Genomic DNA, 22,435 nt, shown 5'->3' with positions numbered 1-22,435 from the left:
TGTGGCGCCTCACGTAGCACTTGTCCGCAGCTCCTTTCCCTTTGTACGCGTGTCTGACGCTCGCATTTATCCACTCCCCCACCTTGGACACGCTTCCACTGCACACCACAATCGTAATCGAAAGCGTCCTTCCTTCATTGGCTCCGGAGCCCCATCATGCAACAGTGACGAAAGCCAGCACCTCCCTTACTAAGATGACAATTTCGCCCTTCCTTACGTCTCTCTCTTGATTCTTTATTTGTTGTCATTTGATGTTCTATGAAGGGTAATTTGGGAAAAGGCAGGGAGCGGGATCGGGTTGTGTCTTTGGCGCAAGAGAATGATTGATGATTCACCTTATTTCGCGACATCAATCGCTGCATGGCGTGATGTCCGCTTCAAGATCTGTGTATGACGCGATCCAACGGTTGGTATTGTAAGAGAAGACTGATCATACTTTCGCGCTAGATACAACCCGAGCCCCACAGCTGGCATGCTATGTACGGGGGTGAAGGAAGCCGCGGAGGACGCCAGAGGCGGCAAAGAGAAAGAGAGTAAAAAGCGTGGAGTGACGATGAAGGGGAGAGAGCTTGTGAGTAGTTGAGGCGGTTTCGGTTCGCCTATGATTCGCGTGGCGTGCGAACAAGCGCTTTGCTTTCCATTATATATAGGCCCTCGGCCCTAACCGCAGACGACACGCCCCGCCGCAGCACCCATTCGAGGTAAGAACACCAAAGGAAAAAAGAAGAAGAAAGATTTCTTCTATTTCTGCATCGAAAGATTTTTTTTCTATAATTTCTTCTTTCTTAGCAGATTTCAGAGCAATTTGTGGAGTTCTCATCGAGTTGTTCCTTTTATGCAGTCAGTAATTGCACGCAAGCATCGATTTGAGTTCCATCTTGTATGTCTTCATTTAGAAACATTGCTTACGAATTTTAGCTTCGAATTCTGTTTTTAAAGGAGACATGGATCGAGAGAGCAAGAAGAGAGGGAGAGAGGAGCCGGTGGTGGTGGTGATGGTGGCGCCGGAGAAAGAGATGGGAATCGTTGGAGGGACCGCGGTGGAGGCGGAGATAAGGAGGAAGGAGGGGAAGATGCAGGAGATATCGGAGTCATCGTCGTCGGACGTGACATTCGAGGTGGGCGATATCTTCGAGATCTCCGACGTGTACCGCCCGCCGGGGCTGTTCGAGTTCCCGTGGCACAAGGAGGAGGACGGAGGACTGATCGCGGCGGCGGCCGCGGCGGCGGAGGAGGAGGAGTCGGACGGCCGGGATCTCCGCGACGTGTTCTTCTCGTCGCTCGTCGACGGGTGCTCTGCCGCCATCGGCTTCCCCGGCGACCGCCTCTCGCCGCCGCTGGGGCCGATCGCGTTCCCCGTGGATGGCGAAGAGGGATCCTGGCCGTCCGATGGGGACGCCGACAGCGTGGATTGCATCTGGAGCACCGTGCTCCACCAGCCGCTCACCACCGTGTACAGAAAGCGCTCCAGCGCTTGACAAAACAAACAAGAGAAGGCCATCTTCTTTTCCGCCTCTTTCCAATTTTCTGTTTGCTTTTTTTTTTTTGAATCCCTCTTTAGTTAGAATCTTAGCCGTTTAGTTGTTGTTATAAAGTTGGTAATAGTTGTTTAAATTTTCAAAACAGGGGCATTTGACTTAGACGCAGAATCTTTTATTTCGCAAAAGTTCAAGAATCTTGTAGAAAAATATTTGGACTCTGTGACTACTTGGGATGGTAAGTATTTAAAATTTTTGACATATAAACATTGCCATGTTTTTTGATTGAATGAATCATTTCCATATTAGGCAGCATCATGCTTCATACATGTACACATAACATACGGCTCCATATTAATTTTTTAAACCCATAAGTTTCCACGCTTGTAAGAAGTTGTTAATCATGTTGGTAGACTGTGGTCGGATGCATGTATGGCTTGCATGAGTAGAGAACAGATGTTACATCATGCTTTCATCAATGGAATGTATGATGACATGATTTTTATGTAAAATATTTTCAAAACATATCCCTTTATTGATTAAGTTATTTTATTTATGAGAATGAGCAATTTAGAAAATGAAAAATGCAACTTGGATCCATGAGGACATTTTTTCCCTTTAATCAAGAGTTAAATTGAATATCGATTGTTGGAATTTTTTGTTAATAATTATTTAGCATGTCAAATAAATTTTTTCTTTCTGTTAGTTGAGCAATTTTTTCTACTACTAGACTTCAAGATATGTCACTCTGCTTGTGATCCATCAAGCATAATGAAAAATATATGTTCTTGTGCGAGGAAGCTTGATAAGTTCTTCCATGGTAGTAATTATGATGGCATATTGATCACCTAGATGAATAATACCATGTATCTAATAATTATTTAGATGTTAATGCATTTCTTGGGTTATTAAGACTGCAAGCCAAACTGTTTAGTTAGGTTGTTTCACGAGTTTTTGTCTATCATTATTAGTGTGCTTAACAAAAAAAACTTTTTTCCTTTTGCTGTAAGCCAAATCTAGTATCCAGAGAAAAAAATGACATCTTATTGCTTCAAATATGGTGCTGAGTGACATTGAAAATGGCACTTCATGAATGTTCCAATCCTACATAAATCAAATCGACCCCATGTGAATTGAAAGTATCCTCTAATACCATATTATATGGAGAATGTCATGGGTAATGTACTGGTGCTCTTTTAGCATCGCTAATTTTCTAAAAGCAAGTAGTGATAATAGCTAATTAGTGTCTTTTTTGGGTCTTGCAATGGACTCTCTATTGGAGTTTTTAACTTATAAAAAAAATAAATTTTATAAAATAAAAACCAATCTTATCGTCTATATGATAATTATTTTAAAGTTGTAAAAACTCTTTTTTTTTGGGTCCCACATGCAAGTCTTCTTGCTTAAATAAATTTTCTAAATCGGCCTTTATGAGATTGGGCTGGTCATGTGCCGGGCTCAGCTCAGCCAGCCATGCTATGCTCATCCAAGTCAAGCCTTTTATTTAAAATTTTGATTTATTATTTTTATTACAAATAGCAATTTCTAGATGCACTTGATTACATCATCCCTCAACTAAATTGTAGGTCTCTAGCTAGGGCTACAAGCAGATTATATAGATTGACCTACTTTCGATTTAGATTTGGACTGCAATTAATTTGATCTAATCCAAATTGAAGTTACTTGGATTATGTTTGAATAAAAAATATTCACCTGTATTAAATATAAATTGTATTTGGATGTCTAAGTTTTCATTCCAAACGTAAACAAGCCAAACCAATCCAAGAGTTCTACACTGTATAGCTCGAAACCCTTCTTGGACGTCAAAAATTTTTAGTCATTAATATGTTCTATTGATTAGAATTTATATATGGATATCAATCAACTCTGATACAGAATAGGTTGCTGACAGTATCCACATGTTGCTTAGTATTGGACTTCTAAACAGTATATTTATGATATAATAAGATAATCAATTCATACATATTTATTTTGATTTATGATTGGATTTGTTTTTGATCCAATTTGGCCCCAAAAATTTGATGGATTGATAAATCAAACATCCAACTTCATTCAATCCAAACCAAATGGGAACGATTCAAATATGAATTTAGTTTTGAGTTGCGTCTATTGCTTCTCTTGACCTAGCCATGAAATGGCTTAGGCTTAGCTAATGGGAACACTCTTTGACTCAGAGTATTGTGAAGTTGTATGATCTAATTAGGCTTGTTTGGCAGAGCTTTTGGAGGGCCAAAAAGTACTTTCTGGCCCTCCAAAAATATTTTTAGATGAAATAGGTTGTTTAGTAAAAATTTCGGAAAGTTGTTTTAGCTTTACAGAAAGCTAAAAATAGCTTTTTGGGAAAAGCTCCATTTTGGAGCTTTTTCGGAAAAACACTTTTAGGCCCCGTCGGAAAGCTGTTTTGAGTTATAATATTTTTTTTCTTTTCTAACCAAAATACCCGTAATAAAATATAACAATTACACAAAATGTCCCTTTATTATCATGAAAATTTGCAGGAGTTTCAACAAAAAATATAATATTATATTATACTATAAATATTTTATAATCATGAAAATATTTTATAGCTTTATTATTGTATTATACTATAAATATAATATTATATTCATTATATTATAATACATTATACATTATGTTAAATAATTTAATATCATGTTATATTATGAAAAATTAATTTATGCTAATAATTATAATATTTTATACCTTTATTATTGTATTATACTATAAATACAATATTATATTACATTACATTAATATGTTATGTTAAATTATTTAATATTATGTTATATTATGAAAAATTAATTTACGCGAATAATTATAATATTTTATATCTTTATTATTGTATTATACTATAAATATAATATAATATTACATTTTATCATAATACATTAATATGTTATATTAAATCATTTAGTATGTTATGTTAAACAATTTAATATTATGAAAAATTAATTTATGTTAATAATTATAATATTTTATTACTTTATTATTGTATTATACTATAAATATAATATTATGTTATATTATATCATAATACATTGATATGTCATGTTAAATAATATAATATTATATTAAGTTATTATGCTATGGTATACAATACTATATTACTATATTATAATAATATTATATTACATTACAATAATATTATACTATATCATATATTTATGCATTAATACATATTATTTTTATTATGTTCTATTGTATGATATTATGCAATATCCTTTATGGTAATTTTGTCATACCAAAAGTATTTTCTCAGTTTGTTTACTAAACATATGTTAAAATTCTACAACACTTTAGAAATGTAGTTACCAACAACAAATAGCTTTTTATAAATGCTCTACTTCTAAAAATTTTACTTCTAAGAGCTCTACTACCAGCAGCTCTGCCAAATAAGATCTTAATTATTGAAAGGGATGAGTTCATGCTTTTTTTTTTTTGTTTAGACCATATATACCTTGGCGCATATTTGACTACAGAATAAATTCATAAGGAATAGGATTTAACTTATTCAGGTACTATCAAAGTGATAAGTGCATGAAGTATATTGGACTTTGCGATGATTAGGAACTTGTCTTCAGGATGAAATTGCCCTCTTCTTTTTATTTTTTGCAGAGAGAGGATGGGGCAAAAAAAGTATTTTGAGAAGACAACTTTTCTCTGTTCCATGGTATAAATCTCTTTCATCAAAATGAGAAGATAGAATTATATCATTGAGACATTGACCGCCTACTCATATTCCTCCCATAGTATAAGCCTATCCTGGGTGCCAATTTTGGGTATTTGGTAGGATGCTCTCACTTTGGGGAGATATCTTCTACTTGCTTTCCAACCAAATGCACTATCATATTTTCTATATATAATTATAATAACCTAGTCAGTTTGAAAATGTCATTGTGTAGACCTAGAATAGGATTAAAGACTCTCTTAAGCAGACATAATTGTGCCGGTAGAAGAAAAAAGAGCCTAGAAAAAGAAACTAATTGAAAGTAAAGAAATCTTTGTGCAAAATTTGATTTATAAAAGCATCCCGGCGAAAACAGTGTCATTCATGTGAGTATCAATAGCTTAAAAAATCATATTTGATATTTTTATTATCTCTAGCGAAGGACCCCTACAAATGCTTCTTACAAGTTACAACTTTTCATAATTGTAGACTTTCAAAGTTTGTAAAATATAAGCGATCTCCGTGATCCAACAATCTAATTTTAGAGCTGAAGATGAGCTAGAAAAAAAATCAACCACTATTTTTTTTATGCGGTTTACCAGCATTGTAACTTTTATTCATTATTTTCCGGTCAAAGACCATTATTTGAGGCTGATAAATATCCTATTGAACTTCGTTTGCAACTTGACTAAGGATGAATCTTATGGGCATTCTTAATTGACAAAATGATTAGATACACTTAAACAATCTATTAATATAATAGTAAAAAAAACTAGTCTTGTTTTGTTTTTTTCTTGGAATTGGTACATATTTAGATTTTTTTTTGGTACAATGGCGGCTCACACGGGTGTGAATGTGGCCAACAAAATTAAAAAAAAATGAAAGAGTACATAAGGGCTCAAGCAATGACACATAGTTTGCCAAGATAAAACTTTCAGAGTGGTGAGCTGCAAAGGAGGCAACCCAGTCTATGGCTCTGTTTGCTTCTCTGTATACATATGTGTCCTGATGGAAGCTGCACTCCCCTAGTAGTCTGTGGATGTCGTGGAGCAGCGACCTCTCCCCAACAGCACATTCCTGACCCGGACCCACTCGATCACCGTGGAAGAGTCCCCCTCGAGGAGGATGCGATCCGCACCCAGCACCAGCCTCGCATAGGTAATGCCCTCCTATGCAGCTCTAAGCTCGGCGCATACAACAGACATATCGAAGATCCGTCGACACCCCACCGCCACTAGTCTAGCGTCATGGTCTCTGATAACAATTTCACACCTCCACAACTTCCTCCCTCGCCCACACTGTCGTCAAAGTTTATCTTGAGAAAGCCAGAGGTGAGGGGTGTTGCCCAAGGTGACAACCCAAGAGGGGGGGTGAATTGGGTTTTCTAAAAATTATGTTCCCTAATTTTTACTTTGAATTGAATGCAGCGGAATGATAAGATGTTATTTACTTAAGCTCTAGGCAATTACAAGTAAAGCTGTGGAAAATTAAGCTAGAGCAATTATACTATGGCTTTAGGGTGCAATTGATCTAAAATTAACTTATAGTTGTATGATCAATTTCAATCTATGTGTATGGTAAGAATGGAGTGGAAGCTAAGCAAATTCTAAACAATCACTTATAACTCTATAGAGAACAAAGCTAAAGATATTACACAATCAAGTATGAATGTAAGGCATGAAATACAAGAGATAAGGCATCACAAACACAAAAATGTATAGTGGTTCGGTGCACCCCAGCACCTACATCCACTCCCCAAGATCTCTTGGAAATTTTACTATAATCCTCCAGATTACAGCCGGTTGTTTTACAAGCTCACAACCCAACTTGTTGTTTTGCGAGATCACAACAAACTCGGTCGGTTTTCACAGGCTCACCGACTAGAACCAACCGATTGTTTTCACGGGCTCACAATCCAGCCCAGTTGGTTTTCCCCGGTCCACCAACCACAACCTTACACCGTTGGTTTTTCCTTTGGCTCACCAACAAACCTTAACCCCTTGATTCAATCCCTTGATTGAATCAAGTTACAAGATATTAGACTAAGAATTTAAAGCAAATACAAGTTTCTTAAATAAGCAAATATAGCAAATATAAACAAGTAGAGTAAAGCGAAGAATCCCTCAAACAAATTTGTAGATGAAGGAACTCGGCTTCTTCTTTACTTGACCCTCTTCTGATTTGGCATGAGGTAGAGGATCACTGAGGCAGCACACAGTTGGAGAGAAAGCTTTGGGATTCACTTGGATGCTCTTCTTCTCTCTATTTTGCTTTGAATGGCCCTTTTGTGCTTTTGGGGGGTTTTTCTTGAAATCTCTTTAAAATCTCTTCCCTAAGTGTTCTCTCCTACTTCCATCACTTCTTTCCTAGCTCTTCCCTTGATTTTATAGCTTTGGATGGCGTGGGAACAAAGATCTAGCCGTTAGAGACAAAAATAGAGCCGTTGGAGTTGAAAAAAAAAACTAGCCGTTATGCCTCCCAGCGTGTTAGAGTCGACTCGGTTAAAGTAGGAGTCAACTCGAGCACTGTAGCACTGAAAATCAACTCTCTGTTTTTTGTCTGTTTGCAGTCCTAGAGTCGACCTGCAGTCTCGGAGTCGACTCGAGCACTGTAGCACTGAAAATCAACTCTCTGTTTTTTTTGTCTGTTCTCAGTTGGAATCGACTCGTAAAGTTCCGGAGTCGACTCGAGCACTGTTCCTTAAAACTCCAGAGTGCCAGAGTCGACTCTGAACTTCCAGGAGTCGACTCGAGGACTATTCTTTTGAATCTTTCTTTGAATTTGCTCCTCCAACTTGAATCCTTTGAACTTGAAACTTGGGCCAATAAAGTGTAGCTTTCTTCCAACTTTTCTTGAGAGCTTTTGAGGCCTTCTTGTATTTTTCCAACTTACTATGTTCCTTGCAAAACAAATTATCTTTCTTCTTGCAATACAAACATTAGTATTTATACTTCAAGGTTTTGTGATCATCAAAATCAATCTTTAAATCAATCTTTGGGTCATCAGTCTCTCCCTTTTTGATGATGACAAAACTTGGAGTATATGCAATATAAAATATATTGTGTTCTAAAAGTAATGCATAGCTAAGTTGTTTGAAGTAGAAAATATATATCTTTAAAATATACTTCATGATAATGCTTTAGATTTAATCAACTTAACATAATCAACACATAAAGCATTATGAGCATATACTTAGATATTTCTTCCCCTTTTTGACAACATCAAAAAGATAGTGAAACATTAAGCACAAAGATAAGAATACTCAAATATTTCTTTTTCTTATTGTACTCTGATTTGCATGTCAAATTATTGCAAGAATATGAATCATATAACTCAAGGCAATAATGTTAGAAAAAGATTAATGAGCATAGATCAGAGCCAATTATAATGAGAACACATCGAATGTGGTTCCAAAGATAGTTTTCAAATCAAGTGTAGGTGGAATCTTTCTCAAGTTAATTCAAGAAGTACCAAGAATGATATTCAAAGAAAGCACGAATGGAAATCTAACCCTTCTTTAATAATAAGTATGAAAGCTTGTTCATTTAAGATCTTTTGCCCAATATATTCAGTATTTTAGCAACATGAGAGCAATTGAACTAATTTTCAGAGTATTTTAAAAAAATATATATATAACATCATGTTGGATCATTAATTTTTAATGGCTTCAAAGTTCTTTCATAATAAAAAAAATATTGTGGCATACATATCAAAATATGAATTCATGAAATTTATGATATATCTTATAGCATACATAAAATGCAAAGCTTTGAAAGTTCTTTTAGAGTTCTTTTAAAGACTTTCTTTTATTCTTTTAAAAATAAGCACAATTTGATACATAAAAATATGAATTGGCACAAAATTGAAGTTCTAAAGAGCAAGCCAATTAGGACTCATTAGTGAATTCCAAAATAGATTTTCTGAAAGATACTCAAGAAAATTCAACACATTATTCTCCCCCTTTTTCATTAAGCTAGAGGCTCTTAAGATCAACTGTTTGAATTGCAATTTGGTTCATGATTTATGCATAAGATATATTAACCAAATAACAAGCCTCATGGTGTATCATAAAGATTTTTATATTTAAATTTCAGATGATACCTATTGGAGGATATTAGGATCACTTCTCATTTAGTATTCTTTCTCTCTTCTTTAGTTATGGATTTATGCGATTAAGTTCCATATGATCTTTCCTCCTAAAAATTTTCTTTCTCCCCCTTAATTGAACATTCCATTTAGGAGTTTAGAATTTGAAGATAATTTTCAATAAAATATTCAAATTGTCAATCTGGAAAGTATATGTTCTATAAGTTTCAACATATTTTCATAAGACTCAAGGTTTGAGATAAGACAACCTTTATAGAACTCATATCAAGGTATAAGCTTATTATATAACTAAAGTAAGTTATGCAATATAAGGAGGTTCATCAAAATCAATCCATAAAATATAAAAGATATGCATCATATGATGGTGGCTTTTGAATAAGATGTAAAATCTTGATATGTCTAAGCTCCCCCTCAAAAGATGCATTCTTCTTTAATCATTCTTTTCTTTTTGTTGAATTTCAGATTTTAATGATAAGCGTAAATAAAAACAGAAATTCTATGATATCAAGAATGTAGAGTGATCTAGATTTATTCAAAATTTATAGCAATCAGTCTTTTTAATCCTTCAAGAACAAGTTATGCTTCCTCTAAATATTTGAGAAAATGTATAGAAATATTAATCAGAAAATGATTCATTTGAAGCTCAATTTCTTTAAAAAGCATTTACATTTTTTTTCTTTTAAGAATCATTTGAGTGAGCTGAAATGTTTCTAGACTTAAGATCATTCACTCTTTTTTAAAAATATATATATTTTTTGATGGAAATCTTTAATAATGTAGGGAAAAAAAAACATATAGATGATCATTGAGGTATATATTTATAGAACTCAATTTCTTTATCATAGTTTTTCAGCAATGTATACATGAATCACAATAAATCTTTTTAATATAAAAAAAATCATATATTTAAAAATATTTGCTTATAATCAAGATCATTGAAAGACACATCATCTAGACCAATATTAGTACACTTTAAATATAAGAAATGGTATGTTTCAGATGCGTATCGGGGCAAATAATCAAGACATCAAAATTATTCTATTTTTCTTACACTGTAGTTTTTATCTAGAAATCATATTGAGTTTAGGCTTTTATATAAAATCAGATTCTGAACTTCATAAAGATTTTCAAGAAGGCTTTCAAAGTTGTAATTTGAGACATGTATCTTCCACATTGTAGCTCATCTTAAATCATTATGATTGAAAATACATATTTCAAACATATTAGAGTATTTTCAGAATCTTTGTATTTAATGTTGAATTTTAGTACGAATTAGAACATTGTGTATCAAAGTTAGGCAAGTCGAAGGATGAAACAAAGTCAATTCATTTTTCTTAAATAGAGATATCCTTCTCTTCTTCTTTTTACAAATTTATTCAACTTTCAGATTTCAAAGATGATAGTGAACGATAAATCTGAAATTTCTTTTTAATAATACAAAAAGAAGTTTATGTAGTATTTCAAATATTTAATCAAATTATCCAAGCATGGAGCATTACAAAATATTGAGAATCCATAATTCAAAAATATTATGCCACATGCAAAATATATTATGTGTTGAGTCATGTAAAAATATTAAGAATAAGCATGTCAAGGATCAAAATTAATTCTTTTCAAATAAACTTTCCCTATTTAAATATAATCTTGCACTGATTTCATCCTTAAGGTGTGTTTCCAAGTGATTAAAACTTGACTTGATTCTTCTTATATACTTTCATTTACTTTGTCATTTATTTCCTCCTTTTTGAATTTCTTTTCTTAACCAATTAACGAACATTTTGATATTGTTTTTCGTTTTTACTTTCTTATGCTCTATACTCTATTTGCTCCCTATCCGGTGGAGTTGGAAGGGGCACGAGGTACTATCACTAGCCTCCCTCTTGTGCCGTCCCTAATATACCCTACACCGAATAGTTGGGTCAAATAGTGCCGGGTACTACCACTAGCCTCCCCATTGGCACCATTCCTATGATGAGCAATATAGAAAGGTTAAAATGTTCACTTCAAACTCTCCCTGTTTAAGTGTAATTAATTACGGATTTTACACCTTCCAAAAGAATGCTCACACAAGTCTCACAAATGTGTCGAATATATTATGCTTGTTTTGCTTTTTCTTAAGATCGGAGTATTTGCCTTTACTTAGATTTTACTTCTCTTGAATAATGTTCATTTTCTTTTCTTTATCTCTCTCTCTTTTTGTTATTCTCAAGTAATTTACATGAAAGAGCAGAATAAAGAAATAATCTTATGTATCATATAGATGTATATCAGCAAACAACATTTTCATTATGCTCAAGGATTCATAGCTTCTCATAAGTTATTTTAAATCAAAATTTTAAGCATAAACTTGTGTATTTCATGGTTATGACATAGGCAAAGATATATTTTAGTTTGGACAAACCATGAAATAATTTCTAAAAGCATAAGTCAATCAATACATATATAGACATGATATCAAGAAATTAATAATTAAAGACTTTAATCATGCCATAATAAGATTTAAGTTATTGACTTTGCTCAGTTAATTTATGAGAGAGGTATCTAAAATTACCGATTCATTCTGCATTCTTCAGTCAAATACCTACTAGATTTCTTATGTGTAAACTTTTGGCTGAAGAATGTCCCCTTTCTTGTTTGCATATGAATGTTTATTGTATCTTATGTGGAGGTGTCCTTCAAGCTGAAATCTCTCATTTTCTTGCTTAAGGATTGTGCATTATTAACAAAATCTTTTTCTTTCTTGAAGGAAAGTTATTAGTTTCTTCAAGATACAAAACATTCATATAACATATTTTTTAACTAGATGACTCAACATAAGATATGACAATAATTGAATGTTGAGTCACTTTACTCAAGAGATTGCCTAAATATAAGCAAGCACATGTCACTTGAACTTAAGAGATAGTTTCATTAACCAAGATGGTTCAAGGACAAGCATGTGAGGCAATAGGAAGATTCATCAAGGTCAAATCAATTTCTTGTTTTCAGAATCAATTTAGCTTAGATTCTATTTGCTTAAGATAATTATCAATAAGATATGCTAGCTAATTTTTAATCAATTTATCTTAAACAGTTGTTTCTATCAAAATTCAGATTATGATTCATTTGTTATCAATAAAATATGATTCATTAGAGTTAGATTGAAGTCTTGCACAAGGGCACATAATGAGCATACAATCTGGTCTACTAGCTGTATGATAAAATAATTATTCTATCATGCTTCAATACAGCTTTAAAATAATAGATCTACTTTGCTCATCCTTTTCAAATTCTACAAGATGGGGTCATAGACATACCTTCTTTATGCCAATCCTCTATAAGAGTTTTCTTGTAGACTAACTTTGGTCAATGAAGATTCCCTTTCTTGTTTGTCTTAATTTGGAGTTCGAAAGAAAATATTAATTCATTCATTATACATATTTCAAACTCACTTTGCATTAGCTTTGTAAAATCTCCATATAAATCTTCATTAGTAGAACCAAAAATGATGCCATCAATGTATGCTTTGAGCAAGCAAGATATCACAAATTCTTCTTTTTAATGTATAGATTTATCATTCTTACTTTTTATCAAAAAGTTACTCAAGCTTTTATATATCATGCTTTTGATGCTTGTTCCAAATCACATATTGCTTTATCATATTTGTAATGAGTGTTTTCAAATAAGGTGGTTATTTTACATAGATCTTTTCTAAAGAAATAACCACATAGTAGTGCATTCTACACATTCATTTGACAGAATATAAAGCTCATAAAGCAAGCAAATGATAATGGTGATCTTTACTTCTAATCATGTAAAAATTTCATCAAGATCTATTTCATCTTTTCTTGATTTAGTCTTTTAGTAGTCATCAATTTTTCTTCATTAAGTGCATTTCTGAAAAACTCAATTTGGTTTTAATTATTAACAAGTTTTCAGATTGTTATATGTAAAAGATTAACCATATACATATATAATTTGATTTTAGTATCTTGATAATAAATTATTAGTCTCATAAAGAATAAAATGAATTAATATTTCTACAACTAGAATCTTTTCATTGAATGTTCTATATGCATTGCTTGATGAATGATATCCAAAGATAGAAATATCTTTATCAGATTTGGCATTATTTTCAAAAGACCATATCAAGCATAACATATACTACTGAAAAATATGAAAGATATGCAATAGATCATTTTCTATTTTTCAGAAGATCAAATGGAGTTTTCATCAAAAATAGATCTAATAGAAACCATATATATGACAAGCAATGATGAAAGCTTTTAACAAAAAATCATTTAAGTATATGACTATCATACAACATTGCCTTTTTCATTTCTTTAAGGATTCTATTAATCCTATTTTACTTATGGTGTTTTTGGTGCAGAAACAATTGTATTCAATATTATTTTCTGTGCACAAATTAATGCAAAATTGGTTTTCAAAACTATGCCATGATACTTCTTTATTTTCATAGTTTGCAAACCTTTTTCATTTGAACCCTTTTTGTGAGTTTGTGCCAATGTAGAAAATATTTCAACTTGAGTCCCAAGAACAAAATTAATGTAAGCTTATGAAAACTTAGTGATGGAAACAACATCTTTAGATTTAGAAATTGATTTTTGTTTGTTTCCTTAGTTAACATGCATAGCAAACTTTGACCTTTCAGAAGATAATCTAAGTAAGCCAATGGCAAGGTCTTTTGAGATTAAGTACATACTAGCATGAGTTGATTTTTTATGCCAAAGATGGTTTCTTTAATCTTGGTATTCATAGTGCATATATTCAAAGGCATACTAAGTACAATTTTCATATCTATGATCAATAAACAATAATGCCATGGATAAAAACTCTCAATCAAGCATATAAAGAATTCATAGAGTTATTCTTAATAAATTGATTAATCATTTAGCAACTTATCCAATAGTGAGTAAAGCATACTATAAAATGAAGTGATTTGATTATATTTTTAAAAGTATTTTCTATATCACAAAATTGATCAATACTTGCAATTCATATTTTAATCAAATACTAAAGCAAAAATAATGATGAGATGCAAGGGTTACTGATTTCATTATTATTATTTTTTAATTACTTTTCATAAGTATATTTTAAGTTTTATTTTTTGACGTGTGTCTAGAACACCCATTTGTATGAAAGTTCTATTTGTTTCATGGGTATCTTGGCATACCTACATCTACATCCTCATATTTTCATTTTGGGTACCCAAGCTTGCTTGGGTCCTTGAGAGTTAGGACATATAGTTCCTTTTGGAACCCAAATTTGTTTAATTGTAATAACTTTACCACTTGATTTAATTATGTTAGAACGATAGGTAAAGTTGTTATGCCCATTTTTTTTATGTTTGAAATAAATTATCTTATTTAATGGTTTGCTTGGTAAATCGATAACATTTTTCTCTAGAGATTTATTGTTAAGTAAAAGAGTCAAGCCAAGTTTTGATTTATCATAAGCAACATATTGGCTTTCAAACATCATTTTTAATCTTTCTGAACTTACAGTGAATTTATTAATAAAAAATTTTAATTGGTTAATTTCTTTACTTAAGTTTTGATTTTCTTTAATTAAACTCTGATTTTTTTGAATCAATTGTTCTAAATTTAACCTTAAGCTTTCATTTTCAGAATTTAGTTTATCTTGTATTTCATCACTAGAATTTCTTTTTTTTTAAATTTTCAGATTTAGTTTCTTGAGATTTTTATTCTTCATAGCTAATTTTCTACATTCACTATACAAATCATGAAAAACATTTAATAATTCATCATAAGGGAATTCTTCTTGAAAATCATTTGATGTAAAAGTAGATTCAGATTTTACCTTATCTTCTTGTGCCATAAAGCACAAGTTAGTTACCTCTTGTAGTTCTTTGGAGCTAATATCATCATTGTTGCTCCTAGCTTTCATTTTCTTGCTTGACTCTTCCTTGGTCAAGGCTTTATTCCTTTTTATCTCTTTCTTTCTTTCTTCTTGCTTCCTCTTCTTCTTTGTCTTTAGGAAGCTTTTGAATTTTTTTGTTGTTCTTTCTTCCTTGAGTCGTCTCGGGTTTACTTGGAGTCGACTCGACTGACTTGAGAGTCGACTCGAGATATGCGGGAGACGTCTCGTTCTCAGAGGCCTAAAAATGATTCTCTGTCTTTTGAACTGTTCTGCCTCGGAGTCGACTCGGCTAACTTGGGGGTCGACTCTGAAATACTTGGAGTCAACTCGTTCACAGGATCTCCAAGACTGAGTCTCTGCCTTTCAGACTGTTTTTCTCTAGGAGTTGACTCGGACAAACTGGGAGTCGACTCGGCTAATATGGAAGATTCTGCAGTCTCATTGTTAGTATGCAATTGAAGCACATGTGAGCTAATCTGAGATTTATCATAAATATTTCTTAAAGTATCCCAGATTTCTTTAGCAGATAAGCATGCAGAAATCTTATGAAATATAGATTCATGGATAGCACAATATAGAATATTCATAGCATTAGCATTCAATTGTGCTAAGTCTTTTTCATTGGCAGCTTGAGAGTGTGTGTGAAGATTATTTATTATGATATTCCATAAATCATAGTTTTGTGATTGAATAAAAATGGGCATGCATGCTTTCCAATGTGTGTAGTTTATGCCATTAAATAGTGGAGGTCTATCAATTAATTGTCCCTCTCCTAGAAAACTATCCATTTGAGTTGTCATGATCTTTGGCTCTTGATCGTAAGATCAACAATTAATTTTAGAGCACCTGCTCTGATACCACTTGTTGCCCAAGGTGACAACCCAAGAGGGGAGGTGAATTGGGTTTTCTAAAAATTATGTTCCCTAATTTTTACTTTGAATTGAATACAGCGGAATGATAAGATGTTATTTACTTAAGCTCTAGGCAATTACAAGTAAAGCAGTGGAAAATTAAGCTAGAGCAATTATACTATGGCTTTAGGGTGCAATTGATCTAAAATTAACTTATAGTTGTATGATCAATTTCAATCTATGTGTATGGTAAGAATGGAGTGGAAGCTAAGCAAATTCTAAACAATCACTTATAACTCTATAGAGAACAAAGCTAAAGATATTACACAATCAAGTATGAATGTAAGGTATGAAATACAAGAGATAAGGCATCACAAACACAAAGATGTATAGTGGTTCGGTGCACCCCAGCACCTACATCCACTCCTCAAGATCTCTTGGAAATTTCACTATAATCCTCCAGATTACAGCCGGTTGTTTTACAAGCTCACAACCCAACTTGTTGTTTTACGAGATCACAACGAACTCGGTCGGTTTTCACAGGCTCACCGACTAGAACCAATCGATTGTTTTCACGGGCTCACAATCCAACCCAGTTGGTTTTCTCCAGTCCACCAACCACAACCTTACACCGTTGGTTTTTTCTTTGGCTCACCAACAAACCTTAACCCCTTGATTCAATCCCTTGATTGAATCAAGTTACAAGATATTAGACTAAGAATTTAAAGCAAATACAAGCTTCTTAGCAAATATAGCAAATATAAACAAGTAAAGTAAAGAGAAGAAGCCCTCAAAAAATTTGTAGATGAAGGAACTCGGCTTCTTCTTTACTTGACCCTCTTCTGATTTGGCATGAGGTAGAGGATCACTGAGGCAGCACACAGTTGGAGAGGAAGCTTTGGGATTCACTTGGATGCTCTTCTTCTCTCTATTTTTCTTTGAATGACCCTTTTGTGCTTTTGGAGGGTTTTTCTTGAAATCTCTTTAAAATCTCTTCCCTAAGTGTTCTCTCCTACTTCCATCACTTCTTTTCTAGCTCTCCCCTTGATTTTATAGCTTTGGATGGCGTGGAAAAAAAGATCTAGCCGTTAGAGACAAAAATAGAGCCGTTGGAGTTGAGAAAAAAAACTAGCCGTTATGCCTCCCAGCGTGTTAGAGTCGACTCAGCTAAAGTAGGAGTCAACTCGAGCACTGTAGCACTGAAAATCAACTCTCTGTTTTTTGTCTGTTTGCAGTCCTGGAGTCGACCTGCAGTCTCGGAGTCGATCTCGGAGTCGACTCGAGCACTGTAGTACTGAAAATCAACTCTTTGTTTTTTTTGTCTGTTCTCAGTCGGAGTCGACTCGTAAAGTTCCGGAGTCGACTCGAGCACTGTTCCTTGAAACTCCAGAGTGCCAGAGTCGACTCTGGACTTCCAGGAGTCGACTCGAGGACTATTCTTTTGAATCTTTCTTTGAATTTGCTCCTCCAACTTGAATCCTTTGAACTTGAAACTTGGGCCAATAAAGTGTAGCTTTCTTCCAACTTTTCTTGAGAGCTTTTGAGGCCTTCTTGTATTTTTCCAACTTGCTATGTTCCTTGCAAAACAAATTATCTTTCTTCTTGCAACACAAACATTAGTATTTATACTTCAAGGTTTTGTTATCATCAAAATCAATCTTTAAATCAATCTTTGGGTCAGCAGGGGGTACCCAGAAAACAAGCACAGTCCTGGATGCTACAAGAGTAAAATGAGGGCTTCAGATTTTTCTAGCCAACCCAATAGGCGATGTCTCAGTAGTGCTGAGAGTCTCCGCCGCATGCAGTAGAGCTCTATCCGCCACCACTCTCGGATGAGAGCTGCCATCCTCGAAGACCCGGGCATTCCTATCCAGCCAATAGTGATAGGCTAGATAGGCAGCATATGTCCCCCTCTCCTCAAGCCCGGGTCCCTGCACCGAAGCTTCCAGGAAGCACAGAAAGTTCTCAATAGACACCCATCCCTGCCGCTGGTCGGGATGGGCCAAGGCACACTCTCAAATTTGACTGGCCCACAGACACTCGATGAAAGCATGGTAGATAGACTCCACCTCCGAGCATACCATACAGACTGAAGGGATCCTCACTCTCCACCGCACCAGCACGCCTCTAGTAGGCAAACACCCCCAAGTCATCTTCCAGAGGAACAGAGCTATACGGGGATGGATGCGCATCCTCCATCAATCTACCGAGCTAGAGGTCTCCCGACCATCCCAGATAAGTTTCGGACTCGCACCACAAACCTCCCGGTCATACTCCAGACTCTCCTATCCACTATCTCCGCTATAGGGATCGGCAAAGATAGGACCCGCTCAGCGAGCTGCTTCCCAAACATCTGCCTTATGTGGGCCTCGTCCCACCTCTGCTCCCCCGAAGTGAACAAATCACTGACTCTACGTCCCTCCAACCAGCCGTGGTTGATCCGGATGGGCCAGCCCTGCAGTGGAACCTCGGATAGCCACATGTACTCCAGAATGTTGATTGCTCTACCGTTTCCGATCTCCCATCTGATCGCCAGTATCATCACCGGGGTGCGGGCACATATCTCTCTCCGGATGAAGGAGCATCCTCGACCAATGCAAAAGGCTGACGGATCTACCGAGTTCCCATACTTTGCCCTCAATAGAGAATCCTAGAGACTCTCGGCTCTAGAAAAAATCGAGCTGTCAATTTGGTTGCAAGTATCTTTCGACGCTCAATCTAAAATTTTAAGTTTTGTACATGAAGTGTTTTCAGAGTTGATGATATAATGTACATGACCTTGAGATTGTAATGTCCGGGCCCAATACAGACCGGGCCCAATACTGTAGGGCCCAGTTGAATAGTATTGGGCCAGGGAGGGGTTAGCAGGCCACACTGGCCCAAGATGGCAATAATCTCCCGCCTGAGGGCTGAAAAGACAAGACCACCAGATGGCCAACGGAAAAACCCCCACAGGCATGCAAAACCGGAGCCCGCCACCTCCTCCCCCCTCGGCAAATGAGCTGTGAGCTGGCCTGAGGAGGAGGGGCAGCTGGTGGCTCCCGGAGCAGTGAGGAATGAGAGAACGCCAACTCTCCTTTGGGGTCAAGTCATAAGCCCTGTATTTAAAACCCCTGAGATTTGCTAACCCCGAATTGAATGTACCCTCCCTAAACCTCTAACCCTCTGGATCTACTGCACCAGAGAGCCAAGCCTTGGAGCTGGAGGCGGAAGGGACCCTGCAGCCCTAGGAGAGGAAGGAGGGAGTTTGCCGAGACGGAGATACTGCCCAACTCCAGTCAACCGAATCAAGGTAAGGCTCTGTAAGTAGGTCTCTAGGCAAGGACAGGGTGGAGGTACCCCTCTGTGGGGTATTCTCCCCCTCTGTTTCACTGATGAAACAGAGGGGAGGAGACTGGCACAGAGAGGAGGAGACCGGCACGGGAGAGAAAAACAGGAGGAGGGCCGCGGGCCGGACCCACGGACTGCGGGCCGGACCAACAGGCCGCGGGCCGGCCTGAGAACGGCCCAAGCCGAGCCCAACGCCACCCGGGCCGAGCCCAGCCGGACTCGGCCTGCGGGTGACAGGCCCCGGCCATGGCTGCCCTAGGGCTAAGGGGCAGCCAAGGGCCGCCGGGTCTGACGTGCCAGTGACCAACGCGGCCTCAAGGCCGCCAGCCCCAGCCGAGCCCCACCTCTCCGCCGGCCGAGAGGTGGTGGCGCGACTTCCACAAGAAAAAGGGGGAAAAAGGGAGAAGAAGAAAACGGAAGAGGAAGAAGAACAAAAAGGGGGGGGGGGGGTACTTACCTCGGTGGTCGGAGCCGATGAAGTCCTCCCGGAGGAGATCGGCCTCGATCCCACCTCCCAGCTCTTCTCCTCTCCTCCGGCACCACTTCGGAGAAGAGGGAAGAGCCGGCCTCCCACCGCCGCCGCCCCGAAAGGGAAGCACCACTCCGGGCTGGTGGATCGGGAGCCTCGCCTCCCCGGCCGCCTGCGAGAGGAGGGGAAGAACCGGAAGGCGGCGAGGGAAGAAGGAGAAAGGCACCGGGAGAGGAGGCCGGGGAGGGTTCGGTGAAGGCGGAAGGAGGGGGGGCCGGCGGATGGGAGATGGAGAGGCCGAAGAAGGGAGAGGGGCGCGCGAAAGAGGCGGAAGCCTCTGAAACCCCCTGGAAAGGACCCTTAACGGGTCTGCCTAGCGGGTCGGATCCGAGTTCGGATCCGAAACCCGTTAGGCCTAAATTCTTTAATTCGATTTGGGGTGAATCCGATGAAGGATTGATTCAAGCCCAATCGAGTTAAATGGGTCAATTAAGCCTAATTGGTGTTGAATCTGAACCCAATCAAGCCTGAATGAACCCAAATTAAGTAGATTGGGCTAAATCCAAACCCAAAAAGAACTAAACCGAGCCCAATTGAATGAAATGGGTTAAATTAAGCCCAATTGAGCTGGGTCTGAACCCCATTTATGCAATAGTAATCCCAGCAGGCCCAATTAATTTTAAATTAGGCCCAGTCCAAGCTAATTAAATTGACAGAGGGCCTAATTGGCTGAAAGAGGATGGACTTAGTCTTAAATCAGGCCCAACCCTGTCATTAAAAGCCCAATTAACCATATGGACCCAAATGGCTTTAAATAAACACCAAAGGCTTCAAATTGGCTAAATTAAAATGGGCTAAGATCCTTGGTTGGGACCCAAGCAAGTCCATGATAAGATAAACCAAATTCTATAATAAATAGAGAATAATATGATTCATATAATGTAGTTTTAGGAATCAACGATTTGCCACCAGGACTTTGGATAACGAATTGCTGTAAGTAATCTGTCTTAATCTTATCGTAGATCTTGTATTACATTTTATAAGATGAACCAGTATTTTTCATACAATTTGAATTGTATACATGATTTGTGAAGAAAGTAAGTAATCTGTCTTAATCTTATCGTAGATCTTGTATTACATTTTATAAGATGAACCAGTATTTTTCATACAATTTGAATTGTATACATGATTTGTGAAGAAAGTAAGTAATCTGTCTTAATCTTATCATAGATCTTGTATTACGTTTTACAAGATGAACCAGTGTTTTCATACAATTTGAATTGAATATATGATTTGTGAAGAAAGTAAGTAATCTATTTTAATCTTATTGTGGATCATGTTACTATGTTTGTAAGTTTTTAAAGTGTTATTCATGCATGATATGTTATGATGGATAAGTAACTTGCATGATCTCATTACCTATGGCCATGAATGCACCATGATTATGCTGATATTTTAATCATGCATGCAAGTTGGTATAATGAAATACTATCTAGCCAAGAGGCACTATAATGGGCTCAAAGATGCTACTGATCGAATGCAACTGAGCTGGCCTTGCTAGTGGCCGAGAATAACTTCGCTGGCCTTGCTAGTGGCCGAGAATGACTAGCTGGCCCCGCCAGTGGCCGAATGGACTTCGCAGTAGCATCCGAGAGAATGGACCACGGCATGCCGAGGGCACGATTTCATATGCATATTTTATGAAAATTTTTGTGATTTGCACTACTGCTTTGTTTAAATTGCATACATATTATGCCATGATGATTATTAGATAAATATGCATGTCAGCTTCTCAAAATCTGATTTACATGTTTAGCCTACTAGTTGATCCGGTAGGATTATGCAGGATTACTTATTGAGCCGTGTAGCTCACGTCTGTTTATGCTTCGTTTTCTTTCAGATCCTCACCAGTGATCGCCATCAGATATGTTTTTATTTTGTTACAGAGCTTCGTTATTTTTGGAGAAGCTTATATACTTTTGTACATTTGAATAGCATAGAAGTTCTGTATTTTTGGTATCAAACTTCAAGGTTGTACTGCAAAACTTTTAATATATATATAAGTTTGAATCCTTTTGGCTACCTGTTACCCCTGTATGAGGCTGCGTGCTACTGTGGGCGATAGTCGGCAATAGCACGGCCGTATCACGGATCCGGGTCCGGGGAGTGACATCTAGTGGTATCAGAGCAATAGGTTAATCATGAGTAAAAACGTTAAGTTTTAATAAGGAAATGGGTAGTTTAGTCTCATTTAGTGAAATTCCGCATAATTGGAAAGAAAGAAAAGATTTTATTAGTTGTATCATCAGTCAATCACGAAAATTGCTCGATGCAAATATTTTGATAGGAGACAATGAGCGACAAAAAGATGTTAGGGCTTATACAAAACTATTCTAGGGACATGATTGTGACATCTAGTGGTATCAGAGCTCTAGGTTTAACAAGACTATAATCGTAAAAAATTGGGGTAATAAGTAGTTAAGAGTATCATAATATGTTAAGATTGTCATAATACCTTAGTCGAAGAAAGCAATTTATTTCAGTTTCACCCTAAACTCTTGACTGCTAGGTAGTTAGAAGAAATAGGAAATACTCAGACATTTACCCTGATGAATTACCGGAATTACCCCTG

General features: G+C 36.3%; 1 protein-coding gene across 5 annotated transcripts; it reads left to right on the top strand.

Moving 5' to 3' along the window:
* Positions 1 to 473: 473 nt before the first annotated feature.
* Positions 474 to 21,736, top strand: LOC103724306. 5 transcript variants are annotated; one of them, XR_005507313.1, is made up of 3 exons: positions 474 to 701; positions 842 to 1,716; positions 21,704 to 21,736. XR_005507313.1 is itself a non-coding variant. In XM_026800481.2 (3 exons), the coding sequence occupies exon 3, from the start codon at positions 945 to 947 to the stop codon at positions 1,476 to 1,478; it is 534 nt and encodes a 177-aa protein (XP_026656282.2). In that variant the 5' UTR covers positions 474 to 701; positions 793 to 840; positions 940 to 944; the 3' UTR covers positions 1,479 to 1,768. The 5 variants fall into 5 exon arrangements, 4 of the variants coding, with proteins under 4 accessions (XP_026656282.2, XP_026656281.2, XP_026656280.2 ...); XM_026800481.2 differs by lacking the exon at positions 21,704 to 21,736 and adding an exon at positions 793 to 840 and having other exon boundaries at positions 940 to 1,768; XM_026800480.2 differs by lacking the exon at positions 21,704 to 21,736 and having other exon boundaries at positions 940 to 1,768.
* The last annotated feature ends 699 nt before the right edge of the window (positions 21,737 to 22,435 follow it).

Source organism: Phoenix dactylifera, unplaced genomic scaffold, assembly GCF_009389715.1.
Source record: "Phoenix dactylifera cultivar Barhee BC4 unplaced genomic scaffold, palm_55x_up_171113_PBpolish2nd_filt_p 000143F, whole genome shotgun sequence".
NCBI classification, from domain to species: domain Eukaryota; kingdom Viridiplantae; phylum Streptophyta; class Magnoliopsida; order Arecales; family Arecaceae; genus Phoenix; species Phoenix dactylifera.
The sequence above is the reverse complement of the archived record's forward strand: the minus strand, read 5'-3'. Positions and strand labels throughout refer to the sequence as shown.